The following is a 20,898-nucleotide window of genomic DNA, read 5'->3' as shown; positions in this document are numbered from 1 at the left end:
ATGAAGAAATGTTAAATCAAGTCACATGACAGGGCCTGGAGGGGGAAATGACTTTGTGCAAGATAACAAGTTTAAATTCTGCTTTTGCTCCTAAAATAAAGGCAAGAAGGGGAAGAGGTAAAGAAAAAACAAAGGCAAGCAGAAACAGTTTCTCAGAGTTCTGGGTTCTTCAGGATTTCAATTCCTTTTGGCCCCGTTGGCTTTGACTTCATTTCCATATTTAGGTCTACTGAGTGGAAAGAGAATGAAACGTCCGTGGGACACATTGATATTAGCCATATAGCGTGATTTGTTAAAAAATCAAAAAACGAAAGGGTTAGGACGCCTTCCGTTATTAAACTGCGTGGTTGAGGAAAGCTTTTCGCCATTCAGTGACAAACATAGTTGCCTGAGTACAGCCATGTTTCAACTCAGTCTTGAGGTCCTGGTTTGTGACATCCGAGTCTCCACCGTTTGCACAACTGGGCACTCTCCTACAGTGTTCCTGAGAGCTCTGGAACACGCCAGAAGAAAAGGCAGCCGACAGAGTTGTTCCAAAGCAGGCATTAGTTTTTCTTCTGCTTATCCAGACGCTCAGATGGGAACAGAGCGCTGTTGGCGTGGAGACACCATGGACAGCTCTTCAGGCGCCGTCCGGTTGGCCCTCCTGCTGACAGTCCCGAGCCCTACCCCCCCCCCCCGCCCCGCCCCCGGCCGTCAGGCCGGTGGGGGCGACCGGGGGGTCCTGACACCCATCTTGGGTACATCAATACCCGGTCCCCAAAGCTTTTCCCCCGAGTCCCTCCCTGGCGTTCACGGGGAGGGTTGGTAAGTTCTGAAAAGCCCCCGCGAGGGGGCTAGGGAGGCCGATCCTCCTCGTCCCCATATCCCCAGTGACCTGCAGCCGCGGCCCCGGCGGCAGGCCGCCTGAGGTGAAGGTCGCAGCGCGTGGAGGAAGCAGGCGGCCCACCGTTTCGGACTCCCAGGGAGGTCCGGAGTGGGCGGAGCCTCCCTTCTGACGCCCCGCCTTTCCCCCCGAGGGGCGGGCCTTCCGCCCCCGGCCGCGGCGCAATGCGGAAGAGAGGCCTGCTGGAGCGGAAGTGACGCTTCCGGCGGCTGTGGCGGCGGCGGCTGCGGGAGAAGGAGGAGGAGGAGCCGGAGAAAGAGGTGAGCGAGCCGGCGGGGGGCGGGGAGCGGCCGCGGCCAGACCCACCGGCAGCCGGGCGTGCGGGCGGACGCTTCCTGGTCAGCCTCCCCCGCCGCAGCCCGGGCGGGAACGGTGAGGGGCGACCGCGGGCAGCCCAGGCTCGGGAGGGCGGGCGAGGTTGTGAGCAGACTACAGGTTGTGCGGGGCGCTGCGTCGGGCCGGGGGCTGTGGTGACAGCGGCTGTCAGCCTGCCCGCGGGAGAGGAACCAAGTCGGTCTGGGCGCCGGGTCGTCTCTGCTGGCGCATAAAGGGATCGGGCGGCTCGGCGGCTTCGCCCCCCTGGGACGGAGCTGCTTTCCCGGGCGGTCGTCTGCCCGGGATCCCCGAGGATCCCCGGTCGGGTCCGTGTCCCGAGTCGTGACTCTTCCCGGGTGGCCATTCATATTTACGGGCTTCCGCCTGCTGTCTCCCCAGCCGGCGGTGGCCTGCGGCCGGGCGGGAGGTGGCGGTAACCTGTGCCGCTTCCCTTGCCCTTCGCTGCCGCCCCCGGGAGAGCCAGTCGTGTCGTGTCGGATAATCCTTTCCCTCCTCCTGCCCCCTAAGGAGCTTTGAACCGGCCTCGTTAACCTTCCCTCCCACCTCCTCTCCTTCCCCCGCAAAGGGACGGCTTGAAGTTTCCGAATCGGTTCCCTTTCAACGTAGTGACAAATCCTGAAGCAGGAAGCTGATAAACAACTCCGAACGAAATACGCTCAAAATCTTTCCTTTTGGTAAACACAAAGTAAACGGAAACTCATCTTAACCAAACCGTTCGTGGACTTAGAGTGTAATTAAGCCTTGTGTTGTTGCCTTGCCGTGAGAATTGGTAGCTTTTCCTTAATTTTTCTGGTAAAATTAAGTGACGGGTTATCTTTTGGAATAAACCATTCGCTCCCTTGAGCTCCGTTTGTTTTGTTTTTTGTTTTTTCCACCCCACCCCCCCATCAAAACCTGGCAGGGAGGGACTTCTGGATGCCTTGCAGTCCTTGCTGCAGAAGGAAACGTTAGCTTCATTTGCTTTGCTTGGTTTTCACAGGGCTGCCTCTGAAGAAAGGAGAATGGCGTTCAGCAAAGGATTTCGGATCTATCACAAACTGGATCCTCCACCTTTCAGTCTCATCGTGGAAACCAGGCATAAGGAAGAATGTCTCATGTTCGAGTCTGGGGCCGTAGCTGTGCTTTGTAAGTCATCTGTCATTAGCCCAACTGATCAGTATGCCTCTGTTTTGATTTGAAATTATTCAGATTCAACCATTTTTTTAGAGATGACCCTGACAGCCCCTTCGCTGTATCTGGTGGAGCGGAGTATGCCGTTATTTTCTTTTCATTAAACCTTATTTTAAACGTTCATTTTCTTTTTCTTCCGCACCCCCCCCCGCCCCCCCTTGCAGGTTTCTATTGGGGGTCGGGGGCAAAGTGCAAGTTTGGGCACAGGTTTTTGCTTTCTTGGATTCTTTGCCTCCTCCTAAAAGTAAATCTTTCTTTCCAAAGAAATATTGTCACAGTTCGTATCACATCACATCACCCTGTATAGGCTTGCTTGACATTTTTACTGTAATGAGCAGGATTTCTTTTTTTTTGGGGGGGGGGAGGGAGGGGCAGAGGATCCAAAGCAGGCTCTGCGCTGACAGGCTGACAGCAGTGAGCCCTGTGGGGGGCTTGAACTCAGAGACCACAAGATGGTGACTTGAGCTGAAGTCCCACACTTAACCGACTGAGCCACCCAGGTGCCCCTGTAATGAACAGGATTTCTTGTATATCAGTTATAGTAATGAATTCCAAGAGTATTTATCTAATGTTTTTGGAGTATCTTTGGTGAGGCCCTTACGTTTTTATTGAGAGAATTGTAAACTTCTAGAATTTCATGTGAGATAATGTGATTGATTTCATGTTATTTTAAAAAATTATTTTGATAAGAAAAGGACTACTGCCCCACAAGAAAAATAGTAGATTAGTGTGGTCTGGGTTATTTTCTGGGCAAATGGATGAAATTAAAAATAAAAAGACTAATTTCAATATTAATTTTCTTTCTTAATCTGAGATTTTGGCAGAGAACTCCAGGTTGGGGTTACTAGAAATGTGATTCTGTTTTTAAAGTCCTTCTACTGGTAACTACTTGTTTCTTTGTCATATTTTTGCTTTGTTAGCATTAGTTTAGCTACTGGTCATATTTTTATAAATTAAAAATAGCGTTTGAAAGTCATGTTTAAAAAAAAAGTCCCTAAATATTTTAAACTTTGAAACTTTCTTCAGATTCAGTAAGTGAGCAGCATACATAAGACCCTGCATTTTGCATACAGAGTATTAACCTGTTAAAATGTTAACCTGATCTTAAAACTCTAAAGTAGTAAATTTTATCTTGATTGGAAGAAAGGGTAGTAACATAAAGAAAAGGCTGAGTGGGGCGCCTGGGTGGCTCAGTCGGTTAAGCGTTTGACTTCAACTCAGGTCACGATCTCGCGGTCCGGGAGTTCGAGCCCCGTGTCGGGCTCTGGGCTGATGGCTTAGAGTTTGGAGCCTGCTTCTGATTCTGTGTCTCCCTCTCTCTCTGCCCCTCCCCCGTTCATGCTCTGTCTCTCTCTGTCCCAAAAATAAATAAACGTTGAAAAAAAATTAAAAAAAAAGAGAAAGAAAAAGAAAAGGCTGAGCAAAGTATAATGTATGAGAAGTGTATATATTTTTGGTACATATAGTAACGTGGTTTGAGTGAGCAGGATAGAGCTATTTGTGTTCTAAGAAAACAAGTCTTAAGATGGGTTATACTTAGTATGGACTTAATTCCTTCTAACTGTTTTTTATATTTAAATAAACTGATATATATATAACTTGCTATAGTATTAATTGGCATAGCCTTTTTTTTCAGACGACAAATATAGTTCTTTATACTGATGAATTCTTAATTTAAAATATCTGGGGGAAAATGGTTTGGTTTTGTCTTGAACTATTTCTCAACTGTTTGTATGTGGTGTTTTTTTTGGTGATGTCACCTGATTTTCTAATTTGTCTAAATTTACTTATTTTTTATTTTTTTTAAATGTTTATTTATGGGGCACCAGGGTGGCTCAGTCGGGTAAGCGTCCAACTTTGGCTCAGGTCATGATCTCAGGGTTCATGAGTTCGAGCCCCGCCTCAGGCTCTGTGCTGACAGCTTGGAACCTGGAGCCTGTTTCGGATTCTGTGTCTCCCTCTCTCTGCCCCTTCCCTGCTCACGCTCTATCTCTCTCTCTCTCAAAACTAAATAAACATTAAAAAAATGTATGTTTATTTAGTGTTGAGAGAGAGAGCGTGAGCAGGGGAGGGGCGGGGTGAGAGAGAGAGACAGAGAGAGAGAGAGAGAGAGGGAGGGAGAAAGAGAATTCTAAGGAGGCTCCCTGTCAGCACAGCCCCACATGGGGCTCAAACTCACAAACTGTGAGATCATGACCTGAGCCAAAATCAACAGTCAGGTATTAACCAACTGAGCCACTTAGGCGCCCCTAATTTGTCTAAAATTTAAATGTTTCTTCAGTTGTGGTTACTGGTGATAATAGGGAGTTGAGTTTTCAGCTACAGAGGATGCACTACCCATAGTTACTAGGATTATTGCTTTTATTCTCAGGTAGGAAACCAAAGGATAATCATTCATCCAAACCTCCAGCAGCTTTTATGCCAAAGAATGGTTAAGAAAAAGCAAACTTCCTAAACTGTGCATTTTGGCATTAACATTTTAAGGAAAAGAATATTAAGAATATTGTCTTAACTTTTATTGATTGTATTTCTTTTCATTAGATTTAGACTATATAAGCAATTCTTTTAGAGGGAAAATGAGTTTGAATGTTGCCTTTCCTGGTAAAAGTAGCATAAATGATATATAATTTATTAGATCTGTTATTAGCTTTCCTACAGTAGACTTTAGAGTAATAGCTTGAAATATTTAATGTTAAGAGCTGACAGACCTTTTAGTATATCCTTTGACTTGTAAAATTAATTTGACATTCAGTTTGGAGCAATACGTGCATGTTGTGCTGTAGAGTGCTCGTTTTTAAAATCTCACATTTCTGAAATGCCTGATGTATCCAGGGAACTGCATTTGGAAGATACTGAGTTGTTCTTTTTCTCTTCAGCAGTCCCAGCCCCTTGAATCTCAGTGTAGTCTGCTTATTAATCTGCAAGAAGAATCTTCCAAAATCACGTTCGGTATTAAACCAAAATGTAACCCCATTTTTCAAGAAGATTAGGTTTGAGTCCTCAACCTGTCCTTCAAGGCCTTCCATAACTTGGCCCCACCCTGTGTGTCCAGCATGGGTGTGGATCTCCTTTCAGGGGAGACTCTTCTGTTTCCACAGTGCTTTCCCAAAGTACTGTGCTTGTTCTACCCTTCATCATGCTGTTCCTGCTACACCCTCTTCCCTAGAATGCTTTTCTCTACCTTTGCACTCGAAGCCTGTCATTCTCGCTCCAATCTTCCTTCCTGAGAATCTGCGCCACCCGCCCACTCCATCTCGTTCTTGTCTCTTCCTTTTCGTCATTTCTCTAGAACTCAGTCCGTATCACAGGATAAACCCTTTTTATGCGCTGGTTTGTGGTTCTCCACATGCTTGTATGCAGGTGCTCTTTCTAAAAGCAGGTGGTAAAAGTGACCCTTGTGGGCCTCCGTCATGTAGCAAAAGTTTATGATTTCTCCAGGCTCTAGTTGTCCTGGCTTTAAAGAGTAAAGTTTAAAAATTTAGACATCTTAGGCAGCACATGTCATTGAGGATTGACAATCACTTCGTTGTCTTGGCTTATGCCAGAAATGCCATGAGATACCCAACATGAAACCTTCCATTTCATATTCTTAGCGCAGATCAAAAAATAAGGTGCCAGTGACAACCCAGTAAAAACAGTTTCAGATCATGGATCTTTGTAGGGCCCGAGTGTCCACTAATCCAGCCTCAGGACTCTGTCTTTATGTTGCTAGGCTTTAAAACTTAAATCAGTCATGATGCTATGACGTAATCAGTGAACCAGTGGTTTTCAGCCCTGTTTGCGTATTGTAATCACCTGGCGAGGGGTCATAAATACTGGTTCCCTGGGCTCCAGTCCCCTAGAGATTCTGACGTGATCAGGTTGGGATGATTATTCTGAGCATAGTTTACGTAGGCTTTAGAGTCATAGTTTATATTTCTATATTTCTATATCCCATAGATTATGGGATAACTTTTTAGCTTGCACATTTTATCCGAAGTAACCAGGTGGCCAGAATGTTAATGCTATTATTTCCTATTGATATCAATATTATAATAACAAGTTGTATAATATAAATATACTTAAATATATTAAGAAGTAGTTTTCTTGAAACGTTCAGCCTGAACCGTAGTGCTAATGCCCCCATAGCCCTTTTAATGTAGTGCTTTAAGATTATGTGGAACTTCCGTGTCTGGATGCTCTACTCTGTAAGGGAAAAACCCATGTCTTGGTAATCTTTGTATCCCTACTGCTTGGTACAGTGTTTCACTCACAGTTACAGAATAAGTGGCTAAAGTAGTGCCGTGGGGGGTGGGCCGGGGTGAGGAGGAGATTAACCTAAGCTAGCTTGCAAAGTTCACAAAAGTTTGAAAGTATGGTACCTTTTTTCTATAAAATTGATTTTTTTTTTTTATCTTTTAAAGAATTGGTGTTTGACTGAACTGCTGATAGAAAAGACATACAGAAGTTATCAGCCCAGAAAGCTGCTTAATTAAACTAAAATTTGATGTCTGAGGGGCAGTGGTTGAGTGTAGGAAGTAGATTCTCCGTGACTAGTATTCTGTGTCTGGACCAGTGTAAGCAGCAAGTGTGATGGTCAGCAAGTCATAACACATTTTTCCTCGGGAATTAATTCAACAAGAGATTAAAGAGGGATATCGACCAGTTTTGTGTCAGGTTCCGTTTCCCTCTTCTGTCTAGTTACACAGCAGGACTGCCGCAGGTCGCCGGTCTGACTGCTAACACGCTCTGCTCTGAATTCACGAGCTATCTCGTTGTTTTTCAACCCATCTCGTGCTTCAGCAGAGGTAAATACGGTCATAATTGAGTCCTAAGAAAGAAACGCAGAGGAGGTCAGCACACGGGAAATGAAGGATGATTTCTAGAAACAGAAGTTCTGGATCACCTGTTGAGAAGATGGGATGTAAGGTGGTGAGATAAATTCCTGACTCTTAATAGTAGAGCTTTTGCTCTTTCAGTAAATGCCAGGATAGAAGTAAGGATTCATTGCTTTTATCTGCCTGCTGGTAAGATGATTTTCAGGCTTTCCGAGTCCTTTTGAATCCTGATGGACTCAAATCACGTGCTTCCTAGACCGCAAGGCTGTATCCCTATATGCTGGAGCTGGTTTTACCCCAGCTTGTCCATCTGAGTTTCTTCATTTACCTCCTTTTTTTTCTTTTATCATGGAACTATGAACCATAAAACCATAGGACAATATTCTGGAGATCTTTGTCACTGAATGTGGATTACACTGCCTTTTCTGTAAAACTGCGCGCTCTAAAGGAGCGCGCCATTTATTGGAAGCTTCCTCTCCCAGTCACAACATCAAGCCAGAGGTTCCTACACTTCATTGTTTTGTGGTGTCTCATTAAGTTTTTCACAGCACCCCTAGGCCACAGTTCTGTTTATTAAATAATTAGGTCCAAATGTTAAATAGTTCTGTCCTGAGAACTCTGGTACCTATTTGAAAAATAATGCAAGTAAATTGGAAATAATTTCTTTCCCTCCTAAATAACCAGTTATTTACTAATGGGATATGTATGTGCTGTTGAGCATTGAACAGCTTTTCACATCTCAGAATCAGATGGGGCAGCTCCACCCCCGTTTCCGTCCTGCTTCTGCCGCACTTGCTTTTTCTCAGCAGCAACTACCGAAAACCCAGCCTTACAGAGATAGGACATTATCAAAGGAAGTACGTACTCCACTGTTAATACTCTGAACTACCTCAGGCTAATAGTTTGGGCAGTGCAACAGCTGTTGAGGATCTCTGTGTTTCTTTCAATTTAAAATATCCTGCAGCTCTTACGCGAGTTTGTTGAAGCGTCCTAGAGCAAGTCAGCATACAGTTTAGGAGATGTGGTGTTAGACATCCTTTATTTCATTTAATTCTGTGGCTTGTGCTTTTATCTCCCATTTCACGGATGTGGAAACTGAGGCTTGGAGAGGTAAAATAACTGGTCCAACGACACAATCTTACCATTTGATTTTTTCACTTTAATTGTTATTTGCGTTGTTGCGAGGGTGGTGGGTAGTATTTTGGGGGTTGGGGGGTGAAGGGCAAAAACAAGGGAGTGCCAGTAGAAGACTTTAAATTAAGTGAAATTGATAGCATTATCTAATGAGGGAAGTGTTAAACTTGCTGGGCTTTTGCCCACAAACTACTGATGTATTAGAGAGGAAACTTGATTTAGAGTTAGGTCATTAAAAATATAAAGTTGCTTTGCTGAGCCAAGTTAAATGTTAGGCTTTAAAATTTTGGACGACGAGTGTAGTAGGTGGTGATGACAGGCGGCCTGCATAGTTGTTGTTTTGTTTTTGTTTTGTTCTTTATAATTGCCAAAGGCTGGCTGTCAGCATGATTGCCCTTTAGATAAGTTGCAGTATCTTACCTCTTTTTAAGAAAAATTTAAGTTGAGGGAGGAAGTGGCTTTTTATAGTTGACTTCTTCTGCCCAGAATGGTGAAATTTAGACTTGTTATATATCACTTTGTGTCAGGGTTGCAAAAATTTATTTTCTTTTTGTAAGTAATTTTGGGAATGTTCCTATTTGGTAGAAGAGAAAGTAAATAGCAACTTAAATATCTATGCTTAAAACAAACAAACAAAACCTCACTTTAACCTAACTTTTCCATCCTGGGCCAGATAATAGGATTACTTGTTAATGTTGGGCCAAACCAGTAGTTACTAAGTGCTTTCCTTTCTCTACCGCTTAACTTTGCTGAGAGAAAATAAAAGGCAAAGCACAGTGTCTCCCTCGTTGAACAGTAAAACTCCATTATGTGATTTTATTATATAATTTCGGGCCCACCAGGTATTCTGACTTGTCTCATAAAATATAATTAGCCCAAGACTATATCAGGCTTTTCGCTTCTGACCATGATGGTGTAACAGGAGCTGGATTTACCCTCTCACCTTAGGTAACAACAACAAAACGAATAAAAGAAAGAAAGAATTTTCAGACATTGAACAATAGGCGGCATGAGACCCTGGTACTTGAGGGCAGGGAAAAGCTGAGCCTGACGATCGCTCTAACTGATCACTCTAGCTTACTGCCTTGAGTGCTTCTGGGCTACAGTAGCAGGGAGATGCACCCCAAGAAAGCCTGGCGGTCTCCCTGATTTGAGGAGACAGAGTAGGGAATTTGTGCAAGCCAAGGCAGTGGGAATGCTCAGGACTGAGTACCAAACAGGAGGTAGCTACACAGAGTTTCAGAGATGTGCACAGGGTTCCACTTGAGATTTCGGCTGATTTGCAGTACCGGCATGTGAGGAAACTACCAAAGGCAGGGAAAGAACTACCAAAAAGGAGCAGGAAGAAAAGTTCCTGGACCTCACACAGGGCCGGGAAGAGTTCAGTTGTGAACAGCCAGAACGGGGAAATATTGTAGTACTCTGGGAATTGGGTTGAATACTCAGAAGGGTATATTGCTTCAGTAGTGGGGCCAAGTAGCCCTAGACTAAAGGCCTCTGGGGTCCTATCCGACAAAGCTTAAAACCAAGACCCAAAGGGATCAGATTGTTTCCTATTTAAATAACTTAATTTCCAAAACCCTTCCCTGTATCCTAGAACAGAACAAAGTTTAAGAATACAGGAATTCAAAATATATACCCAGGATTCAACTCTGTAAAATTTACGATGTCTAGCATTCAATTAAAAATTGCCGTACATGCAGGGACACCCAGGTCGCTCAGTCAGTTGAGCATCCGACTGGTAGTTCGTGAGTTAGAGTCCTTCATCGGGCTCTGTGATGACAGCTCAGAGCCTGGAGCCTGCTTCGGTTTCTGTGACTCCCTTGCTCTCTGCCCCTCCCCCTGCTCTCACTCTTGCTCTGTCTCTGAAAAATAAACAGTAAAAAAAATTTTTTAACTAAAAAAATGACCATATATACAAAGAACTAGGAAAACATCCTCATAATGAGGAGAAAAGTCAATCTGTAGAAACAGTTGTTAAAATCAATAAACAAGGACATTATAACAGCTATTATAAATATACTCCATATGTCCAAGAAGCAAAGAATAAACATGTTAAGGAGAGACATGAGAAATGTGAAAGGCCCAAATTAAATTTATAGAAATGAAAATAGCGTTATCTGAAATGAAAAAAAAATACACTGATGGGTATTAATAGATTAGACACTGCATAATAAATGATTGCTGAATTTGAAGACCAAATAATAGAAAGTACTTAATATGAAACACAGAAAAGACTAGACTACAGAGCCATCAGTAGGTTGGGGAACAAGTTCATATGGGCAATGTATGTGTATAATTGGAAACCTAGAAAGAAGGGGCTGAAGCAGAAAAATATATGAAGAAATAACAGCTGATAATTTTCCAAATTTGATGAAAAGTATAAATCCACAGATCCAAGAAGCTAAATGAGCCCCAAGCAGAAGAAACATGAAGCCGACTACACCCAAATATATAAACAAATTGCTTAAAACCAGTGGTATAATACAGCTTTTCTTTGCAATCGGTGCCAACATTTTCAACCATTCTGAGGTGGTAAAGTTTGAATTAGTGAAATTTTATCACTTATGTTTAAACTGTAATTTTGAAAGAAACAAGGAGTAGGGTTGATTAGTGCATTTGGGGTTAGCCTTGTAATTAGAGCGCCAAGAAGAAGTACAGCTTTAAAGATTGCATATCATACTTATATTGGTAACAGTTTATATCTGCTTGAGTTTTTAATATTTGTAAATAAGAATTTGGGTGTTATCTTTTTCTACTAAAATGGATTTTGCAAGGGTAAGCCATTGTAGTTCCTCCTGTTATGTCACATAATGTAAGCAATGTGTTCACATTGGAGTACGTTTCACAGGCACTAAACTAGTCACGTTGTGAATAAATTTGGCATTTGGGGAGAGGGATTAACTCTTCTTGTCAGTTGGACACTCTTAGTTTAGGTTGAAAGATAAGCCCTTTAAATTCCTGAATGATTTTGAGATAACTCAATCAGTAAAGAAGAGAGAAAACAAAATACTCTTCTTTTTCTTTTTTTTTAAATAATTTATTTTTTAATTTACATCCAGGTTAGTTAGCATATAGTACAGCCATGATTTCAGGAGTAGATATTCCTTAATGCCCCTTACCCATTTAGCCCATCCCCCTCCCACAACTCCTCCAACAACCCTCAGTTTGTTCTCTATATTAGTCTCTTCTGTTTTGTCCCCCTCCCTGTTTTTAGATTATTTTTGCTTCCCTTCCTTATGTTCATCTGTTTTGTCTCTTAAAGTCCTCATATGAGTGAAGTCATATTTGCCTTTCTCTGACTAATTTCGCTTAGCATAATGCCCCCTAGTTCCATCTTTGTAGTTGCAAATGGCAAGATTTCATTCTTTTTGATTGCCGAGTAATACCCCATTGTGTATATATACCACATCTTCTTTATCCATTCATCCATCCATCGATGGACATTTGGGCGCTTTCCATACTTGGGCTATTGTTGACAGTGCTGCTATGAACTTTGGGGTGCATGTGCCCGTTCGAAACAGCACACCTGTATCCCTTGGATAAATACCTAGTAGTGCAATTGCTGGGCCATAGAGTAGTTCTATTTTTAATTTTTTGAGGAACCTCCATACTGTTTTCCAGAGTGGCTGCACCAGTTGGCATTCCTACCGGCAGTGTAAAAGAGATCCTCTTTTTCTGCATCCTCGCCAACATGTGTTGTTGCCTGAGTTGTTAATGTTAGTCATTCTGACAGGTGTGAGATGATAGCCCATTGTGGTTTTGATTTGTCTTCCCCTGATGATGAGTGATGTTGAGCATTTTTTCATGTGTCTGTTGGCCATCTGGATGTCTTCTTTGGAGAAGTGTCTATTCATGTCTCTTGCCCATTTCTTCCCTGGATTATTTGTGTTTTTGGGTTTTGAGTTTGATAAATTCTTTATAGATTTTGGATACTAACCCTGTATCTGATGTGTCATTTGCAAATATCTCTTCCTATTCTGTCGGTTGCCTTTTTAGTTTTGCTGATTGTTTCCTTCACTATGTAGAAGCTTTTTAGCTTGATGAGGTCCCAATAGCTCATTTTTGCTTTTGTTTCCCTTGCCTCCAGAGATGTGTTGTGTAAGAAGTTGCTGTGTCCAAAGTCAAAAAGGTTGTTGCCTGCTTTCTCCTCGAGGATTTTGATGGCTTCCTGTCTTACGTTTAGGTCTTTCATCCATTTTGAGTTTATTTTTGCGTATGGTGTAAGAAAGTGGTCCAGGTTCATTCTTCTGCATCTCACTGTCCAGTTTTTCCAACACCATTTGCTGAAAGACTGTGTTTTTTTCCACTGGATATTCTTATCTGCTTTGTCAAAGATAAGTTGGCCATACGTTTGTGGGTCCGTTTCTGGGTTCCCTATTCTGTTCCATTGATCTGAGTGTCTGTTTTTATGCCAGTACCATCCTGTCTTGATGATTACAGCTTTGTAACACAGCTTGAAGGCTGGGATTGTGATGCCTCCTGCTTTGGTTTTCTTTTTCAAGATTGCTTTGGCTATTCAGGGTCTTTTCTGGTTCTCTGCAAATTTTAGGATTGTTTGTTCTAGCTCTGTGAAAAATGCTGGTGTTATTTTGATAGGTTGCTCAATATTTATTTTAAAAACTAAATTTATTCATGCATGTAGAAAAATACATAAATCATAAATGTACTACTTGATGAATTATTACAGAGTAAACATATCTATGTTAACACTACCAGGTTGAGCAATCAACATTACTAGCTCTCCAGAAGATTCCCTCACATTCTTCCCCATTATTATCTCTACCGTGATTTGCAAAGATAATCACTACTTGACTTCTTACATCATAGATTCACTTTATCTGGTTTTTAACCTAACATAAATGGAATCACTCAATACGTATTCTGTTGGGTCCGACTTCTTTCAATGTTCTGTACAGGAGATCATCCCTGTTGTAGCCTGCGGCAGTTTTCACTACTCGGTAGTATTCCCTGGTGTGAATATTCCAGTATTGTGTTGACATTTACTTCCAGTTTTTTCTGTTATGAATGACAGTGGGATGAACATCCTTATCCATGTCTTTTGGTGCACATATGTACACATCTCTGTTGGATGTATTTTTATGAATGGAATTGCTGGGTCACAGAGTATGTTGCTTGGAGCATTTTTACCTCCACTCCTTCTGCAGGCGAGCCTATCGTAACTGCCGCTCTCCCCCCAACAATTTTCAGTTAGGTCCTCCCGTTGTAGTCTGTCAGAATTCCATGACAGTATTCAGTGTCATTTATGAGTTTGCATTTGTATGATCACATAATGGCTGTCTTCCTCATAGAAGGTGTTAGGGCACTGACTTTTTTTCCTGTAGAACTTTGCCAGGGTCCTGGTACATAGTCAGCATTCAGGAAATGCTTGTTACGTGAATTAGTGAAAGGTTGTTATCGTCTTGAGATGTTGCCAAGATGGGGATTTGTAGTGTAGACACAACATTAATTTGGATAGTTTAATGTTTTTCAGCTAGAGTTTTAATATTTTAATTATACAAAGAGAACCTTTTCCTTTTAAAATTATAAAAAGAGAACCTTTTCCTCTTTTTACTTATGTCTTATAAAATGGAAAGTGGCTTTTCTGCCAGGTAGTTCTGTGACCTTGGATGAATCAACTAAACTCGAGCTTTTTCCTTCTGAAAATGAGTAGCTTGGTTTGCGCGATCTCCAGGATCCTCTGACTAGAGAGAGGCCCTCTGGTTCTCCACCAGAGTGCTACCTGTATGCAAATGAGCTGACCGCAAAGTGCAGTGCGTGCAACCACAAGCAAATTGTGATTCTAGAAAGAGCGGACTAACTTGTAATCTTGTTTTCACATTCTTAATGACTTTCCTTATTTTGGTCTTCTGTATCAGCTGAAGAAAGACCGTCTGTTGCCCATCTGAAAGGTTTGAGCCACAGCGGAATGTTAACATTGGGTAGCAGGCCCTTCATTAGGTAGCTTATTTATTTGGTTTGTAGTATTGTCATTATCAGAAGTTAGAGAAATTTACATTTAAATTTAATCCCCAGAGTACCATTTCAGTTTAAAACAAATGACTGTGAAGTTATCTGGTGATCTTAGCTAATAAGTTAATTTTGTTTTTCTGTTGAGCTGCAGAAGTGATCACCGCGCGACAATTATTCTCTGTTGAAGAAGCCCCTGTTTCAAAAAGTTGCAACTCATGAAAATCAAGATACAGGTGTATGATTATGTCTTAATCTGACTTTCGATAGTCTGATCCAGTGCTTCATTATGTGCTTGAAATCTAATGCGAGAAGGGAGGGTGTAATACGAATAATGCTGAATAATGCCAGTTACAACATACGATACAGTGCTACGAGAGTAAGTCACCCTGGCAAAAGAGGGTGCCAAGTAATGAGAGGACAGTTGGTATGTTAAATTTTGATAGGGAACAATTGATGGATTTACACCCTTGAGTGTTTTCTGTAGTCTATAAATAGATCATCTCTACAGCTTCTATTTTCATTACTTTCCTGTGGCTTCAGTAGGGAACGTAGGTTAGGCTGCTTTCAGTCCGGAAGGCGTTCAGTGGAAAGAACTTTGAAAGCGTGCTGCGAGGCAAAATAACGAATGAGTTAAGGTGTCTGAGTGGCGTTGTTGCGTATCACTACCTCGTGGCTTAATGTAGGTTTAAATAGTTCTTAACCTCTTCTGTGATGAGCAAAGGCAAGCTTCTTATTTTCCAAGGCCGTTTTCAACAGAGTAGGATATTAAAGCTAAGTTATCTAGGATGAACGTAAGGTCAACATTTATGACGGAGTACAGCAATACTTTATACCCTTCCCGGGGTCTCCATTCTGGAACTGTCAAGTCTTCTTTTCCAATTTGTTGTATATTTGTCATTTGATGATCTTATGATGGCCTTAGAGTGGACTATGGGGCCATTCTAAAGACAGTAGGATTTACTGCCTCCTTTCAAGTTATAAAAGTCTAAATGCCCATTGAACTTTTGACTGATCTACCTCTGGTCTAGGGTAGTTGGAGAAAGTACCTCTCAAATTACTTAGAATTCCAGTAGCCTCCGCTGTCACTGACAGCCCAGAGTTATCTTGTTTTCTCTTCTTTCTGAACTTATCCAGTATGCCAAAGAATGTTGTCAGGATAAACTTTTTTTTTATCATTTTATTTTGGGAAGTATCAACTGTACATCAAAGAAGGGAGAATGGTGTCATTGACTCTCATGTATTTGTCACCCAGCCTCAATGATTATGTCATGGCAGCTTGTGTTTGTCTATATCCCTATCCACTATTTCCCCCTCCCCATTTATTTTGAAGTAAATCCTGGATATCATGTCATTTCATCCTTAAATATTTTCATGAGAATACATGTTTATGGTATGTATTTTATTTTGCTTTAAATTCTATTCTGTGACCTTATTCATATTCACATATTCACTAGGATTAGAATCAGAGGGGTGCCTGGGTGGCTCAGTCGGCTAAGCATCCGACTCCTGGTTTTGGCTCAAGTCATGATCTCATGGTTCCTGAGTTCAAGCCCCTTTTCCGCCTCTGCACTGACAGTGCAGAGCCTGCTTGGGATTCTCTCTCTCCCTCTCTCTAAACCCCTCTCCCACCTTCTCTCTCTCTCTCTCTCTCTGAAAATAAATAAACATTTAAAAAAATTAAAAAATAGGGGCACCTGGGTGTCTCAGTCTGTTAAGCATCAGACTTCAGCTCAGGTCATGATCTCGTGGTTTGTAAGTTCCAGCCCCGCATTGGGCTCGACTGACATATGGATATGTTTAAAAATATAATTATAGATTTATGCCTAAGATAGCTCTGTGTTCCCAGAAAATGATGTTCACATTAGGTGGAAAATTAAGAAAAAATTGAAGGCACAAGCGAAAAGTAGCGTCAAATGTGACAGGGAAGAAGAGTTTTTCTCTTTAAAATGAGCTGTTGAGGGAGTTAGGTACTATTGACCCCTGAGGTGTGAATAGCAGTTAACTTCCGGAGTCAGGCTTTGCCTTACTTTACACGTTTGACAGATGAGCTAAAGGGGTGCAGTCCTCCTTACCTGAGCTGAACTTGCTAAAGGCCTTGATGGGTGGCTAAAAATCAGTAACTTGTAAAAAGAAAGGTTCGTTTTCCTAGCATCTTGTTTGCTTAACATCAACATGAACAGGAGAGAGAAAAGAAAACCACAGAGCAGTCTGTTCCCCTCATTGAAAGCACAGTGGATACGCTGAAAGACGGCACCAGCAAGTAGTAACCTGGACTCCTGTTATCAACGTCTCCCCTGAACTTTCATTTCCTCTCATTCTTTCACTCTGTTTTCCTCGGGGCTCTCCATGCATCCTTAATAAACTCCACTAGGTTAAACTGTGTTTAGAAATCGTAGGGCGGGTTGGGCGTCCAACTTCAGCTCAGGTCGTGATCTCGCTGTTTGTGAGTTCGAGCCTCATGTCGGGCTCTGTGCTGACAGCTCAGAGCCTGGAGCTACTTCGGGATACTGTGTCTCCCCTTCTCTCTGCCCCTCCCCCGCTTGCACTCTGTCTCTCTCTCTTTCTCTCAAAAATAAATAAACTCAAAAAAAAATTAGAAAAAATACACCCTGGCTAGAAATCATGCGGCGCCTTGGTGGCTCAGTCGGTTAAGCATCTATGACTCTTGATTTTGGCTCAGGCCATGGTCTCACAGTCTTGAGCTAGAGCCCCACGTTGGGCTCTGCACTGACTGACAGCACAGGACCTGCCTGAGATTCTCTCCCTCCTTGTCTGTCTGTCTCTCTCTCTCTCAAAATAAAATCAATAAACTTAAAAAGAAAAAGAAATCAGTTAACGATGCCTGTCTTCCCCACCTCCCCACTCCCACCCTCATGCCACCATAAACGTCCAGAGCATTCAGATGCTACTGATGGTAAGGTTAAATGTCTGTCTTTTTATGTATAATTTTAAAACTAACAGAACATTCCCTTTTGTGCTGCAACCTGTCAATTTGTTTTTGTCTATGAGACGCATACTTAACAGTTGCAGCGTTCGGCATCTCTGGTTAGGTTGGTAATTTGTTGAGATGAAAAGAAATGAGACCATTTCTGTGGCTGTGAGTACACAAGTGAATGCGCTATGAAATAATGAGAAGAAAGATTTACTTCCAGCACCATTGGGGAAAGCTTTAGGAAGGAAGAGGCATTTTAGTTAGGTATTGACGGATGGGGAATGTTTGGAAATGCAAAGATGACTCAGGGGTGTTCCAGATGGAAAGAACACTGTGAACAAAGGGGAAGAGGGAAAAGAGTGTGGAGCATACAAGGAGTCACCCATTATTCATTTTTTATTCGTTTTGACTGCGGTGTGGGCTGCAAGGGGAGAGCGTTAGGGAAAAGGAAAGACGGGAATGAATGAGTAAACTATTTGTAAATTCCGTGTTTTATCTAAAGATCATACGCATTATTTGAAAGTAGTACGGCTTTTTTATTTTAAATAATCCCTTCTAGTGGAAGATTCTCAAATTGTTTTCTAGAATTAAAAATTAGCAGAGAAATAAGATAATAATTTAAGTCTCTCCCTCTTACCTCATGTATTTCTCTATATTTCATGGGGTTTCATAAAATGAGGGAAAATTTTCCCTGTTAAAAAGTGTATGGTCAGGGTATAACATGGTGCTATAAGAGTTTATCTTTGTGCTGTGTAGAGAGAAAAGCCTCTTAATTTAGGAATATGCATGTGTATTTTATAAGTTTATTTTTATTGGTTACATTTATTTTTTTTAATCTTGAAACAATGTCAGAAACACAGAAAAGCTGAAGTTCAGTATAAAGAACTTTCTCTTAATTATCGAGAATAAGTTGTTGACATGACATACCATCACCCACAAATACCATTACTTATTTCCTAGAATAGCTAAGACTTGCTCCTTCGTAACTACAATATAACAAAAAACAAGTTAACATCGTACTTCTTTCTAATTCTCAGACTCCATTCAAGTTCACCAGTTGTCCCAACAACGACTCTTATAGCAAAAGGATCCAGTTCAGATCTGTCATTTTATTGGTTGTCATGCCTCTTCAGTCTCTTTAAATCTGGGAAAGTTCCTCAGTCTTTGATGTGTATGACCTTAAAACTTCTGAAGACGAAGGCCGGCTGTTGTGCGGACTGGGCCTCACTTTGGGTTTGTCTGATGGTTCCTCTTGCTCAGATTCAGGTCATGTATGTTGGCAGGAATATTACACATGTGCTGCTGTGTTCTTTTCACCGTACCCTGTCAAGGTGCACACAGTTTTGACTTGTCCCAGTACTGCTGGTGAGCACGCTGCTTATTTGTTTAAGGTGCTCTCTGGCAGACTCCTTTTTCTTGTTAACAAGCGTTCCGAGATAAGGTGCTTTGTGAGTATGTAAACATCGCCATTACTCATCACACTTTAACTTTAATCTGTTACTCTTGTCATTTGTTTCAATGCTCAAGTTGTTCCAGATTTCTCTAGTAGAGGTCCCTTCGAGCTGGCTTTGCATTTTTGTGCCGTGTCTTATTAGTCTTTGAGTACTCCCTTTCTGCACAGAATATGTTCCAGGCTCATCTTGTCCCTGCCCTTGCCCTGGAATCAGCCATTTCTCTAAGGAGTCCTTACAGTGGAAAATGGTATTAGAAAGCAAGAGCTCAGTGCTAGGTATGGCCATTGCTGTTGGGGGACTGCTGATCTCAGGCCCTGTTTGGATGGAGCTAAGGGGAATATGCAGTTAACTATGTGTGGGTATTGATGGTTGTATAACACCCATTTATATCCATGTCTGTCTGTCTAGAAAACTATGAGTTCACAGTGGTTACTTCAATTTCAGTCAGCGCAGCCGTGCCCATTCTGGTTTTCTGTCTTCCCATATTGGCACTCTCGTTCTCTGACAGTGAGGACCCTGGCTCCCATTATCCTGACCATCAGCCACTGTCCTGTTGCTGCTGCAGCCTCCGCCACCACGTGGGTGGCCTCCTCAGCCCACAGGGGCTCCAACACCCTGCCCCTGGGTTCCCTCAGGGCACCCTGCCCTCCCCACTCTGCTCAAGCTCATCCTACCATACCAGGCCACTCCCAACACCTCTGGGTGGACACCACCCTCCTTGCCCCACCCAGACTTATCACAGGCTGTCCTTCCCCTCAAGTGGATGCCCTCTCTCCCTGCCTCTGGCTTCATATCCATGCACAGCGCCGTTGTTCATAGTCAGCCTGGGCTCTGACAGCCTACAAAAGACCTCCTTCAATTCTGCCCCAGTCCTCGAAGTATATATGGAAGAAGAGGAAAACATCTACAGTACCTTACATAAAGGAAGAAAACACTTTTCTCTTAGCAAATTGGAAATGTCTGGAGTTAAAAACACATATGACTTTAAAATTTCATCCACAGATTCATTGAGCATAAAATCTTTGAACTCCTGAGTGCCAGGCACTGAGCTAGGCTGCTGGGGTTTAGTGTAGTGAACTGAACCAAATCCCTCCCCTCATGAAGCTGCGTTCTGTGACTCTGGCTATTTAAGCTTAGACAAGTTAGTAACAAATTGATAACCTCTCTAAGCCTGTTTCCTCATATGTCAAATGGAAATAGTAGTAATTTTGCTCACGGGGCGTTGTGAAAATTGAATAATGCATGCAAAATACCTCTCCCAGTGTTAGATGTCATAGTCATGACAGACAGTATACAGATACCTTGGCTGAAACATCATTCATCACTCTAAAAATTATTTTAAAATTTCATTTAATATTGAGGAGAAAGCAAGAAACTCCTGGGCAGGAAAGTGATATCTACTCTTTCAATTAGCTTTCCTTTCCTTTAGCATACTTTTATCTAATAGGCACTTTAGACTAAATTGTATGCGTGTGTGTGTGTGTGTGTGTGTGTGTGTCTGTCCTGTTTCCTGAGTCTTAGAATATAATATAAAAGTGTAAATAAGCAGCCTGACGTTTGTTGGAATGTTTGAATGAGATGGCAGTTTAATAGTTGGGTCTTCATGGAGCCTGAGCGACATGATATATTCATATATTTGGAGTATAGTTCATGATAAGATAATTATTCTGCATTATTAGAAGAGGGAACATTTTTTTAAGTTCATTTATTTTTTGAGAGAGAGAGAAAGAATGCACATGCATGTAGGGGAGGAGCAGTAAGAGAGGGAGAGAGAGAAAATCTCAAGCAGGCTCTGCACTGTCAGTGTGGAGCCCAGTGCAGGGCTCGAACCCACACACTCCAAGAACATGACCTGAGCCAAAGTCAGATGCTTAACCAACTGAGCCACTCATCCCTAGAAGAGAAACGTTTTGTTGCATGGGAATGTAGTACATTACAAAATGACTTTTTTTGTTTGTTTTTAAGGGAAGGCAATGACTTAATGTTAAAAATACATTTTCTTTTCTTTTTTTTCCCTGCCGAGTTTTTAAAAAATTTAAATCCAAGTTAGTTAACATACAGTGTAATAATGATTTAAGGAATAGACTTAAGTGATTCATCACTTACATATAATACCCAGTGCTCATCCAACAAGTGCCCTCCTTAATGCCAATAGCCCATGTAGCCCATCCCCCACCCACCATCCTACAAACAGCC

The 20,898-nt window shown here is 42.1% G+C and overlaps 1 protein-coding gene across 7 annotated transcripts in view; it reads left to right on the top strand.

Moving 5' to 3' along the window:
• The first annotated feature begins 1,131 nt into the window (after positions 1-1,131).
• The window catches only part of SYNJ1 (synaptojanin 1), a 91,125-nt gene continuing 71,358 nt past the window's right edge, over positions 1,132-20,898 (top strand). For 5 of the 7 annotated variants that reach the window (XM_047099790.1, XM_047099788.1, XM_047099786.1 and 2 more), the window contains exons 1-2: positions 1,160-1,258; positions 2,202-2,347. In XM_047099790.1, coding sequence (XP_046955746.1) covers positions 2,224-2,347 — 124 coding nt within the window. In that variant the 5' untranslated portion in view covers positions 1,160-1,258; positions 2,202-2,223. The other 2 variants (XM_047099791.1, XM_047099792.1) reach the window with 1 other exon arrangement.

This window comes from Lynx rufus, unplaced genomic scaffold, assembly GCF_022079265.1.
Source record: "Lynx rufus isolate CCGP_SWC_20201006 ecotype Redwood Valley unplaced genomic scaffold, mLynRuf1.p SCAF_5, whole genome shotgun sequence".
NCBI lineage: Eukaryota > Metazoa > Chordata > Mammalia > Carnivora > Felidae > Lynx > Lynx rufus.
Note: the sequence above shows the minus strand (reverse complement) of the source record. Positions and strands in the feature narration are given on the sequence as shown.